The sequence below is a fragment of the Sphaeramia orbicularis genome, chromosome 14 (genome assembly GCF_902148855.1).
Source record: "Sphaeramia orbicularis chromosome 14, fSphaOr1.1, whole genome shotgun sequence".
Lineage (NCBI taxonomy): Eukaryota > Metazoa > Chordata > Actinopteri > Kurtiformes > Apogonidae > Sphaeramia > Sphaeramia orbicularis.
In genome coordinates, this window is record NC_043970.1 from 31,450,671 (window position 1) to 31,463,374 (window position 12,704).

Below are 12,704 nucleotides of genomic sequence, written 5' to 3' on the forward strand. Positions count from 1 at the left end.
GGGAAGGGACAAGTTTACTGCATGGTTGGTTTTGGAGCTACAGTACAGTCACTAACATGGCTCTGTTTAAAATCTTTAAAACAACACAGAAAATTCAAGTAAAACAGGATTGTAATGGGTAATATGAAGCCATTTAGCAAGAATAAAGAGCAGGTTGAGTCCAGTATATTAATAGTATCGAAGAGAAGTCATATTTTACTCTGTGTGGCTAAAATAAACACAAAAAACAGGAGACAAGACATTCATGAGAAGGGCACAAACACTGGCTTTCTTAAGCCTGGTTCTGGCACCAAATACACAAAGGGTTGTTTGTAACACTGGGTAGCTCATTGTATAATTGTAAAAATTACAGTAAAAAGCCAATAATTAAATAAAGAATAGGTAGGCTATCTGTTGTCCAAACTATATTTTAAAAGGATATTCTATAAGACAAAAAAGTGAGCTTCAGAATATTTTTGTACACAAGGTTAATGGCACTCTATTGTACTCCTGACTATACACACTTAATGTGCAGCTGATATTAAATTAACACAATTAAAGCACGATAAAGCTAGTTGGATTTCACCATCTTTTACACAGCAGTCGTTAAGCCAAAAGCCCCTGAAGAGAAATTCAGTAACACGCAGCCCTTGAGTGTTAAAATACAAACAGTTTTTTTTTTTTTTTTGAGTCAGAAAAATATAACACCCACATTCCTGTGTTGAAAAATAGACATTTTTGGCCAAAGAATCACAGCTCAGTGATGAAGTCTCTTCAGTATTATGCGTGCACAGTACAGTAGCTGCCTATGTTTCTGTGCCTGTGTTTCAGTGTACTATATGCAGTATACAAACACGCCTGTTGATTTTAAGTGAGCATGCAGTGCAGCTGTTGTTCATACGATCACATACGATTCTGCTTCGAAGTATAGCGCCTGGGTGTGTGTGTCGAGAACAAGGAGGGATGTCTTCAGTCATGTCCATTTAAGGCGGCCTAAGACAAAGCTCTGAAAAGGTCCCAACACAAACTCCAGATGAAGCTGGATGGTTCCCTTTTCCCTGCTCACTGATGTTTAGGGATTGTCAGGTCAGGGATGATGCAGGTGAAGCGGGAAGGAAAAGGTTGAGTAGAGATACAGGGAGGACTAGCAGAGGTTTAACACCATCTATACACATGTTCTCCTCCAAATCCTACTTTTTAAAGCTTGTGTCTGAACTCTTTCCCATTTTCTTGCACTCCTAATGAGTGTTAGAAACCACCATTTCTGTTCTTTCTCCATCTTCTGGTTTAGCGTTTCAGAAGACGTCACTGTTGCACCCGTTAGCAAAGTCATCCCGCCTCACCCAGATGACATTACGGTCATTGTTTGTAGCCCCTTCTGCTGCACACTGCTTCAGCGGGGCAAGCTTTAGAGTAGGGTTTGCAGAGCAGGACAAACCTACACCACAAGTACTGATGGAGTCCACTGAGTCCAAAGCCCCGCTCAGCTTCATTTGACCCACTTCCTGTTCTTGCGTCACACCCCGAACGATCTCACCTCCAGTTTCTACACCTCCATTAAGGTTGTGACGCTTCATCTGTGTGCCCTGCAGATCGAGTCCATCCATCTTATCCTCCAAGTTGGTGGGTTCTGCAGACCCAGCTCTGACAGATTTGCAATACTCGTCATCGTCGCTCAAAATGTCCGTCTCCTTGACCTGCCCCACAATTCCCTCCCCCTGCTCTTCATAGCAACCCAAGTCAAACTGTTCCTCCACCCAACGATCTGTGTCTTCGGCTTGAGGTTTGAGGGACTGAGGAACGGCATTCTGGGATATAGTTGAGTAGAGGGAAGCGTAGGACGGATCTGATTCATGACTGTTGTTGTTGCCATGGAAAACCAGGTCAGTATCAATGGTGAAGCGATTCCTCACGAGCTTCCTGCGGCCCAGAGTTCGAGATGGAGTTGACGCTAAAGAAATACAAGAAATAAGGAATAAGCCACATGTGACTGACAGACTTCCAAAAGTAAATTTACAGTTAATTATTTCAGTGTCTGTATAACTTATTAGACCATCAAAAACAATGGTTACGCAATCAAGTACTAATTCCTGTGTGTATCATATGACTAAAACAGACAGAAAAGAAAACATGGAATGCCTAAAACCACTGTTTTTGGCAGTATAGTGCCATGGCTATTGCTGTAAGAACTGAAGTGATTTTGGTTATTATCAAGAAAACATGGAAAATGGATAGATATCAACTCTTAAATTAACCCTTTCATGCATAGTGGTCTCTACGGTGGACAGTTATTCTACAGCTGTTTCCTTGTATATTCATGGTTTTGTTGTTTTAGTTTCATATCAACCAATACAGTGGATGCTTATGCAACATCCCATAAACTGCAATTCATACCATTACAGTAACTTTGCTGTTCTTGATAAACCTGATCTGCAGTAACCTGTTTCAGTGTAAATCAATTGTTATTTGTTAGAAATTTTTTTTTGCATATTATCTCCATGAAAAGAGTAATAACTAGCATTAAAATATGTTAAAATGTGAGAAAACATCAGATTTTATTTCATTGTTTTCATATCACTTTCTCATATTGGGTTTTAAACATGTTTCTTTACTTCAAAAATTAAATGCATGGACATTTTTGTAACTCCATGAAAAAAAAAAACTGATCACATTGTTTTTTTCATGCCTATGGAGGAATAAAAACACTCAAGAAAAATTCTCATAATTAATGCATGAAAGGGTTAAACTCTTATGAGCTATTTTTCTTGTCATTATATTTGCCCAAAAAATTTACCTTTAGTTGTACCAGGCATTAAAATGAACAAAAATTTGAAGAAAACAAGGGTGGTCTAATAATTTTTTCCACGATTGTATGTATATTGTGTGCATTATGACTGATGCATTTTTTATTAAGGCTTGGTCACCTGCTCTGTTCATGGCAGGCCGGGCTCCTTTGAGGGCACACAGGCGTTTACCCCCAAATGGGACGTACTGCTGGTTGGGCGGCAGAGACTCAGTTTTAAGCAACTGCCGACGCTGCTTTTCCCTGAGGATGGAGTGAACAGCTTTCAGGAAGTCCTTCTTGCTCTCTGGAGAACTGTAAGTTGAAAAAGGCACAACAGCTCTTCAGGTGGTTGTTTAAAAAAGAGGGAGTTTGTCCATTGTGTATTGACCTCAGGGACAGATTTACTGTGTGTTCCCAAAATCAGAACTGGACAAAGTGAAGCAGCATTCAGTTATTCTGCTCCTCACCTGTGGAACAAACTTCTTGAATACCTGAGGTCTTCTGAAACTGTCCACTCATTTAAAATCAGGTCTGAAAATAATATTGTTTACTGCAGCTTTCTCTTAAACTCTCAAATAATGTCTTTTAAATGAACTTTAAGATCACATTTTATCGCTGATTATTTTAATTTTAATGTTAATGTTTTTATATTTTAACTTTCTCTCATCTTAAATGTATTTTTATGCCTCTACTGTGATGCTTTTATGTTTTATATAAAGCACTTTGAATTGTCCTATACATGAAATGTTCTATACAAATAAACTTGCCTTGCTGAAGTTCACAATTACCAATAAGGGTTTCTCTAATATGCATATGTCACTACAACTCAATAACTCATCTGTCACATTACTGTTGCACCTTTATTGTTTGTTGTCTCCTCAACCCCTGCTGTTTATAGTTGTATTCTATTTTTTTTTTTTTCAATTTTTCAAATATTTTCGACTGTTCATTGTTGCATCATGGGGCCGTAGAGTTTTGTAATTTCAGTTTTCCGTATACAATGTAAATATGGCAAGGTCAAGGTTTATTTATATAGCACATTTAAAACAGACACTACTGCCCAAAAGTGCTGTGCATAATCATGAAACAGAATATAAGTAAAATACAATAGAATAAAACAATACTGACACATGGTTCATGCATTAAAATATTAAAACAATAAATATAAACACTAACAAACAATAATTTAAAACTCTAAGATAAGTCAAATGTCCAGCTCAGCTCTTATTAAAAGCCAGTGCAAAAAAAGTGAGGTTTAAGCAGCGATTTGAAACTCTCAACAAAGTTTAACTGACAATAAATTTGACTGACTAATCTAATTCAGTTTATGGAAACTGTCTGCTAGAGGTAGAATAATAATTGGCTGCAGTATTATTAAAAGAGAAAAAAAGCATAACCACCTGAAGCACAGTTGGAAGGTCCTCTCTGGTCTTCCTTCAGATTCAGACTTCGTGTGAACTATTTCACACACTGCCGTGCCCTCAGAGTCTGAGAAAACGAGAGAGAGGACATATGTGATCTACATTCACAAAAAAGCAATCTGTTCATTTCAGTCATCAATATATTTCCCCTTTAACGAGAAGCCATTAGGCAGATAAACGATCACACATGAGCAGAATCACAAGAGGCTGATTAACAGTTTACAAGGGAGAGTCAAAATGCGGTCAGACAAATGTAATAAAAAGTTTATATATCAAAATAACAAAATTATTTTTCTACATAAGCTGCATTAGAGTCAAAACACTTTTGCGAGTGTTTCCATCAGTAGAGTCCTTCTTTGTAGAATTGCTGGGGCTGTTTCTGATACAAATTTTGTCTTTGACGTTTGTCTGAGAATTTTTTGACTCTCCCTCGTTTGTACAGCAGAGACAGAATGTTCGGAATACCCATTACAAACCTTGTAATGGGTATTTATGTGATTTGTTTAGCAAGTTTTTCATTTGTTTTGTTTTGAAGACGCCAACAACAACAGTGACTAGACTCAAGAGGCTTTTTTTTGAGCCACTGACTAAATTTTCTGGGCATCGCAAACAGCCTTTGTGGTTTGGGTGACAAACAGTCGCAGAGAAAAATGACTCTGTGCCATCACCTAAACATTAAAATGCTGAGTACATTTGTATTTAAATAATAACATGGTTAGAGCTTATATCTGAAGCTGAGATAATTTATTGTAGAAAGAAAGCAAACAAGCACTAGCAAACTACTGAAAGTAAAATCTAATTTCTTTCTGGCATGAATATGTAAAATTTGGCAAACATACTTTTGTTTATGGAAGAAATTTATTCATAAATGTCCCACAAGCTGTAGTACGTGCAAAAAAACAAAATCAATTCATGTCTCCCGAATGAGCAGACTTTCATTACGCAGACATCTGCCTGACTGTCAATTCTGAATTCTCTGCTATCTGGGCAAGAAGACAAATTAAAGACTCTACATACTGCCTGAAAGAGCTTCGTCTAAACATTCCCAATCTTGTCCAATACATATTTTAAAATAACAAGCAGATGTGTTTTATGGCAGAATTTGCACACAGAGGTCATCGGTTCCAATTAAGCTTCTTACAGAACCTGAGAAATATGAGCAAAATTCATCCAAGATGTTATAGTTGAGTCTTTTTTTTACTATATCTTTAATTTAAATGATCTATATTTATGTGCAAAAGAACTAAAATGCAATAAAAAAAAAAGGGTAAACAGTTCAGTTATATGCAGACTTTAGCAAGTGTAGCTCAAAGTTCCGCACACGCAATTAACACAGGGAGGAGTGCTGATGCAAGATGTAAAATGATTCATGCTTTAGGATTCTTGATAAAACATACTTGCAAGGGCACGGATTTGCAGAGAGTCAGTAGCAATCATATGACGGAAACGAAAAGGATCTTTGTCGTCGCTCACTGATGCACGGTGAGATCCACCCTGACAAAAAAAAAAACAGTAAGAGTAAATCTTTGGTTATAAAACACTGCAATACATCAATCTGACAGCAGGGAGCACAAGAGTGTAGTAAAAATGCTTAAGACTGCCTTATTGCACTCTGTTGTACTGTACTGGAGGTAATAGTCCTACTATTGTCCCACGATAAAGGACATTAACCCACATTTCTATGGTCTCAATGTACCGTTAATAACTACTGAAGCCATTTATGAAGCACCTCAGGCAGCCAGAGCAGCAGACCACTCAATACACCCTTCATATTGTGTCTTAGACTGGATTAATAAACAGAAAACGGGAAATATTACTTACGATTTTTTTCCTATGCTTGGAGCAGTCTCTGTACACAAAGACAACTGCTGTTTTGAACACTAAATGAGGACAAGGAAGAAAGAAATCAAAGAAACCATTAAGGAAGGTCTTTTTCATTCACCAAATAGTGTTTCAAAAGACATTTCATTGCTTAATTCACTATGGCTCAGACTGTAATTTCTCACGGTTTTTGAGGAAAAAAATGCATCTTTTTGACACGCAACTCCAGCAGTGTAAAAGATGAAAATGGACCAGAGTCACGACATTGCATATACAAAACATCCACATTCACTCACTACCACCTTGTCAGGGAGGTACTTGTAGTATATGAGGATGTAATATTTAGTGGTTAAAGAGTCTGAGCCAAGAAGAAACTCAAGAGAGAATATTTATTTCTAGCAGTGCAAAGATCTCACGTGATCCCATTAATGTAAGGATGACATGTTACACTTCACATGAAAACTAAAAAAATAATGCAAGATCCTTCATGGATTTGCCTTTTGCCATGTCTATTTTTTCCACCACCTGAAATAGCACACAGAGCGTGATGGTATTATGTGGGCTACACCACCACATGCCTGCACCTGTTAAGATAGCACTGTACCCATTATATATAGTACATGTAATATTTATCTACATTAGTAGATATCCATGGTCAAATATGCAGTATTCTGTTGGGAAGAAAAGGGGAAGTGCACTGCGTCCCTCTATTGTTTTCATTTATACATCAGCAAAATATCCCATACTGCTTTTGTTTTTCATACATGAGGATTAACACTTTTCTGATCATGTGGTCCTCTGAAATCCTGCAGATCTGCCAGGATTTTCAGTGTTACATAAGTATACATCCTTGAGCTGTATTTCATCACTTTTTCAATGCGCTTTTTCTAGAGTTTGATGCAAAAAAGAAAACATAACATGCTCACAGTTGAAAGCCCTCTGCCTTCAGTCCACGCCAAAGTTTTGGTACATATGGACAGACAGACAACAACCTGATGACAATACCTTGTGGCAGGGGCCGAGGGTAAAAACAGTAACCCAAACTGTACACTGCCACATCTAACATCACAAAAGACTGGTAAATAGGATGACAGGGTAGTCTGTTATAGTAGCTACAGACTTACCAAATGCAGCCAAATCTGGATCCTTTTTGCTCTTGACCAAAGAGGCTGGTGGGTTGATCCATACCACAGTGGAATGTAGCAGAAGATCCCCCATTGACAGGTCAAGCACCTGAGATAAAGAAAACAGATCACAATATAAATGACAAAAAAAAAAATAGCAGGCTACAGCAGATTTTAAACAATGCATGATATGATATCAAATTAATATCACTGAAAAACATCAAATGTTGACCTCTTTCTTATCTGCCGTCTGTTCATTGATGAGTTGGTCAAAAACAGCCCCATATTCCTCATGAAGCTTTTGCATCTCATTGATGTGACTCGCCACTTTGTTCATGGCCTTCATTGCAACTGAATGAGACAGAGAGAACTCAGAATCATTAATGTCATCATTCATTACATTCTCATTGATGAAACTTTAATGAGTTTGAGTACGCAATTTCATTAACCTTCCACTAACACAAACAGAAACAGTGACTTACCATCCAAGTGGTAGTGTTCCTCGCTGTCAGGATCGGTCAGAGAATAAAGCTCCCTCAGCAGCAGCGGATACTTCAGGACCCTCTGGATGGGTTTGATTAAGTACGACTCAAGGGTGGAGGAATGTTGTTGTCTGGGGTTTCTCTCGGCCAGGAAAGCTTTGAAATCTGGATCTGTTTTTGCTGGAGGAGCAGAAACATTAAATTTATCCATTTATCCCTTCTCACAAGCCACTTTTACACATAGATCCCAGAAAAAAGGTGAGATGGTGATCCCACCTTTTTGCCACCATTGACTGATTTCCACAGCCAAGCCAAAGGAGTAACAAAGGTGAGACAGGCTGGACTTTTACACAGCAGACCTGCATTCTGGAATCAAAGGGGTGGTGATGCACTGCAGCGTATAATGTGACGTCTAACTTGCACGTCAAAAATACCCCGAGCATAGTGGTGTTGCTAACCTCTCCAGAGTTGGCCCGTTTTTCACCGTTCCACAAATGTTAGCATGGATAGAGTCCTCCACCCAAAGTGTCAACAGCTCGCGGATCTCAGCATCTCCTCAGTTCAACATCTTTCTGGTCACGTTGATATGTTTGTTTACTGTACATGGCCCACACTCATTCTTAAATCTCCCCGGCATGGGAGTCGCACACGCAATACTTCATCACAACATCACACCTTGGCTGCGGAACGGGAGGTGTTCCTTTTACACAGCGTTCCGGAATCATGATTCCACCTTTATCACAGCTCTGTCACTACCTCCAGAGGAGTTAGAGAGCTGTGACAGAGGTGGGACAGAATGATCCCACCATTTCGTTTACACAGATGTCATTCCAGAATAGAGGCGAAATATTCCCGGTACAGAAGTGCTGTGTAAAAGGAGCTATTGTCTACAAGGGCAGGAAAACTGTAAATACAGTGTAACAAACACAAGGCAGGAAAAGATCCTAGACAATGCATGTAGTGGAAGATACAGACAGCTGCTTTGACTGTAAAAGATGACAAAGAGACTGAGCAGATGCCATAGAAATTGTCGTACAGCAGCTGTAACAGACAACAGAACACCTACAGTAAACCTGACTTTCAGATGCTTTAAACATAATGATCAAAGTACGAGTGTTTGATTTATGATGCGCTGTGGGTGGATGCTAGTTTCATCTTGCCCTCTACAGCACTGCAGGGCATGTGATTAAAACAATATACTTCCTCTACTACACTACACCTTAAACTATTCCTTGCCCTACAACTGTCTCTGAGAGCAGATTTACATTCCTGTAATTGACAACTTTTAGAGAAACAAGAGGTGACTGTGCTTCAAAACACTACAGTTGATGGGACATTTTACAAACTCGGTATCAGCTGACCTGTGGTTAACATTCTCAAATGGAGTACGACTGACTGAGGAAAAATAATAGTTCAAAACATATACATTTAGTATAGTTAGTATATATGTTTTGCTGTTGTCTCATCCTGTCAGATCCATTGTCTGTTGTTCCGTTAAGCTGCACCTTTGATTAGAGTTATATTCTGTATATTTATATTTTAAAGGGGTCATATTTAGCTAAATCCATTTTTATTAGTCTTTGGTACATTTATGTGTGTATTTGGGGACCCTATTAGTTCATAAAGTTTGAATTTGAACCCTCCAGGTGCTGCAAAGCTATCTTTATATTCATTTTGGCAAAAATCGAGTGGATTTCTACAACCCATTTTAATTCCTGCTTAATTTGCTACGTCAATAACTAGTTACGTCATGACATTTGCACATATAAGGTCAAGACTTCCGATGGACATTTCTCCGAGTACGACATTACTGTTTATCTGCAGCAGCGGTTGTAGTCCATACTGAAAATATGTCCAAACTTCAAGCCGATTACCTAAAATGTTCAGTTGCCGGTTGTATTAATGAACACAAGTGGCTGAACGGGACAGAAAGCACGTCAACAACCTGGAGGGGCTGGGATGTGAAGTGGTTCATTTGCATTTAAAGGGCCAGTGCTCAAAACAACCTTTCTGGTGTCATTACTCAGAAAAAGGGTTGAAGATGGACCTGTGGAGTTTAATTAAGAATTCAGACCCAAGCATAGCATTTACATTTTATGCAGACCACAGGGAAATGTTTTAAAATACATAATTCCATTTAAAAAAAAGCAAAATATCACTCCTTTAAGACCCCTGTAACTATAATTTCAGTCATTATAGGCGTTGATATTATTTTTTGGGAAATAAGCCCAGTTTTGTTTCAGTTCTTATCAGTGTTCTCAATGTTGCTTGGTCCCTAACAAAGTTTTTCTCTCATGAGTTTATATTGGCCAGTTAATCAGCTATTGTTTTTTTCCTGCACTAAATAATCATCATTATATCAGTTGTTTAAACCTCACTATGAGTCGACTGCTACTGTTCATGTGTTTTACCTTTTGCAAGCACCTTTGGGACCTTGGTGTGACTGGCACAGAAGGCGCTGTAGATCTTGAAGCGATCAGCATAATATAAGAAAGATCCTCCCAAGGAAAACAACACTTTCTGTGGAAATATAAAGGAAGAGAAAATCTAACACCAAATAAAGATACATGTTTGTAAATTTGTGAGCAATATTTTTGCAAATAATGCCAATTCATTTAAATTCACCTAATTCTTTTACATTTATCAGTGTTGAGCCAAGTAAAAGAAAAATAAATTAAAAAAAAAAAAAAAAAAAGAGGATCTTCAAATTAAAGGCAGTCATGAAGAGCAACTCCTAGTGGAAGTGAGAAAGTTCAGTCTTACTCCACCTTAAATTGCTCGACCCTTTCCAGCCTGTCCAAATCTGGCACCAGTCTGATTCCATCCTCCAGCGTCTGTAGAAATTCCACTTGGAACTCCACCATCTCACCGAGGTTACCGAACAAAACATCCAGCTACAGCGCACACACAGAGCATCATTTTAACATCTTAAAAGCACTGTTGAAGTATGTGTGTTTTCATAATTTGGTTAACCAGAGTGTCACAGAAAAGTACCTCATCTTGCGTAAGGATGCTCTCTTTCTGTAAGGGTGTTAAATAGCACTCTATTAAGCAGTTCAGGTCCTGAAAGAAACAGAACATGTTAATTATTCCGAATGGTGTGCCTATTCAGAATGAATAAAATGCTCCCAAACACAAAAACCACAGAAAGTCCATTATCACACACAGATCTCAGTGAATGAATACCTTAGTAACTTGCATACATAAGCTTGGATTTAACATATCAAACACAAACATGTATATTCGACAGCGCATGTACTGACTTTGACATAAGTCTTCTCTGTTTCCACCAGTTCATTGATGACCTTGCGGAGTTTGTCTGCGTGGGAGAGCTGTCTCTGGGTAGCAGCACCTACTGTGGGCGGTAAGGCTGACACAGGGCTGGGGGATAGGGATGATGAAGACGAGGATGACGAAGACGTCACCGGGCACTCGAGGGGATTCATGTCATGGAGACAGAAAGCAGTGACCTGCTCTGTGCTCTGAAAACAGAGAGATGGGCAAGGAAACAGAAGATGATGACTGTTTTTGAAGTCATTCCTAATCATAAAAAGCTACCAATGATGCATCTCCAAGCTGTTGTCAAAAAGGACAACAGATCCTCTTGAATATTATGGATGTGGGTGCTTACACTGATGGTTGAAAAGTTTGCACACACAGACACATAAAGCATACTAGAAAATATGCACCGACAGCTCACATTCTTGCAAACGCTTGCCATAACAGCACCCACCTACAGCCCCAGTATAAAAAAATACCAAACATGAGCAGACTTGTCAGGTCAGGCTAGTAGCAAATTTACTGTGTTTTAATATAGGGCACTCACATTTGGCTATGTGGTCAGATCTTTCATTGGCTGAGAGTGATAGTACTCCAAAAATATGACAAGAATCTGAGCACTGGAAGGGTTCACTCACTTTAAGGAAAAGCTAAAATCTTGGATCACGTCCTGTGCACATGTACAGAGCATAAACAGTATGATGAAAAGGTGTGTGAATACATATACGTTTTTTTCTTTTATAAACTCAAGGCTACTGAGGAGCCAAACCAAGTGAAGGTCCAAGAGACAAATTACAGCAATATTATGTGTTGCAACACTTTTTGTTAATACAATCTATGAATTCATCTCTTTCCAGTATCAAAAACATTACTATCTTCTGGATTAATATCAAATATTGGTGTATCTGTGGTTTGATGAGGTTGTTTACATGTCAAACACACACAAGCTGTTGCTTCAAATGTAAAATCTACTGCAAAAAAGGAAGGGAAAAAAGTGAAGATGCAAATTCCTTTCAGTTTCTGTTCAGCCAGGACTAATGGATTAGAAGACAATTAGTGAAAGAATCGCCTTGAAATCTGAGGGGAGTGAATGAACTCAGCCCGCGCACTGAACACAGCTCTAATTGGATGGATTCATAACAGATTCATTAATGTTACTCCTGTTAAAAAAACCAACGCTATGTGCCTAATCCTCGCCTTGACATTATTCACTGTAATCCTGACCTTAGGTGTAATTACCATTCACTGAATTTAACCTGAAACCACACACAGTGGAGGAGACTTTCAGGGTTCTCATCCCTTGACGGTTCACTCATATCAAAACACACAGATGTACAGGCACTGTGGATGATGATGCTATAAACAGTGAGTCACTGCAGAAGCATTATTATGTTATGAACAGCTGATCAGGTGATGATCTCTGGAGAAAACCAAGTATTACATGTGAAGCTGAATAATTCCACTCCAAACCTGCTGTTATCTGTCATTTTTAATCTATTCCCCCGAGAAATACTTTGTGTAAATGAATGCACCACAAAATATCTTGGTAGAGCCGTGTAAATGTCTATCATTTGTAATCCCTGGTATCACACAGTGCCTGCTAATGTGTATGTACTGTCTGATTTAAAGGCAGCTGGACTTGTCTTTGCTGATTTCATGGCTTAGCTGCAGCGATGACAAACATGATTTTCCATTGTGGTATTCAAACCGGTTTCGCAACATTGCAAAATAAACAAGCACACGGAACATGCTGATATTGAAATTCCTTCCTTCCTTCTTTTTTTTGGAATGCAAGAAAACTGCAAAGCTGTGA

The 12,704-nt window shown here is 38.6% G+C and overlaps 1 protein-coding gene across 2 annotated transcripts in view; it reads right to left on the reverse strand.

The window, feature by feature from the left end:
- Positions 1–12,704, reverse strand: part of LOC115432907 (T-lymphoma invasion and metastasis-inducing protein 1-like) — a 58,712-nt gene continuing 46,008 nt past the window's right edge. For both annotated transcript variants that reach the window (XM_030154003.1, XM_030154002.1), the window contains exons 18-29: positions 10,876–11,094; positions 10,607–10,675; positions 10,381–10,506; positions 10,024–10,132; positions 7,613–7,792; positions 7,363–7,481; positions 7,131–7,239; positions 6,007–6,065; positions 5,583–5,679; positions 4,165–4,252; positions 2,904–3,076; positions 1–1,930 (exon numbers count right to left, since the gene is read on the reverse strand). In XM_030154003.1, coding sequence (XP_030009863.1) covers positions 1,275–1,930; positions 2,904–3,076; positions 4,165–4,252; positions 5,583–5,679; positions 6,007–6,065; positions 7,131–7,239; positions 7,363–7,481; positions 7,613–7,792; positions 10,024–10,132; positions 10,381–10,506; positions 10,607–10,675; positions 10,876–11,094 — 2,004 coding nt within the window. In that variant the 3' untranslated portion in view covers positions 1–1,274. The remainder of the gene's footprint in view (positions 1,931–2,903; positions 3,077–4,164; positions 4,253–5,582; positions 5,680–6,006; positions 6,066–7,130; positions 7,240–7,362; positions 7,482–7,612; positions 7,793–10,023; positions 10,133–10,380; positions 10,507–10,606; positions 10,676–10,875; positions 11,095–12,704) is intronic.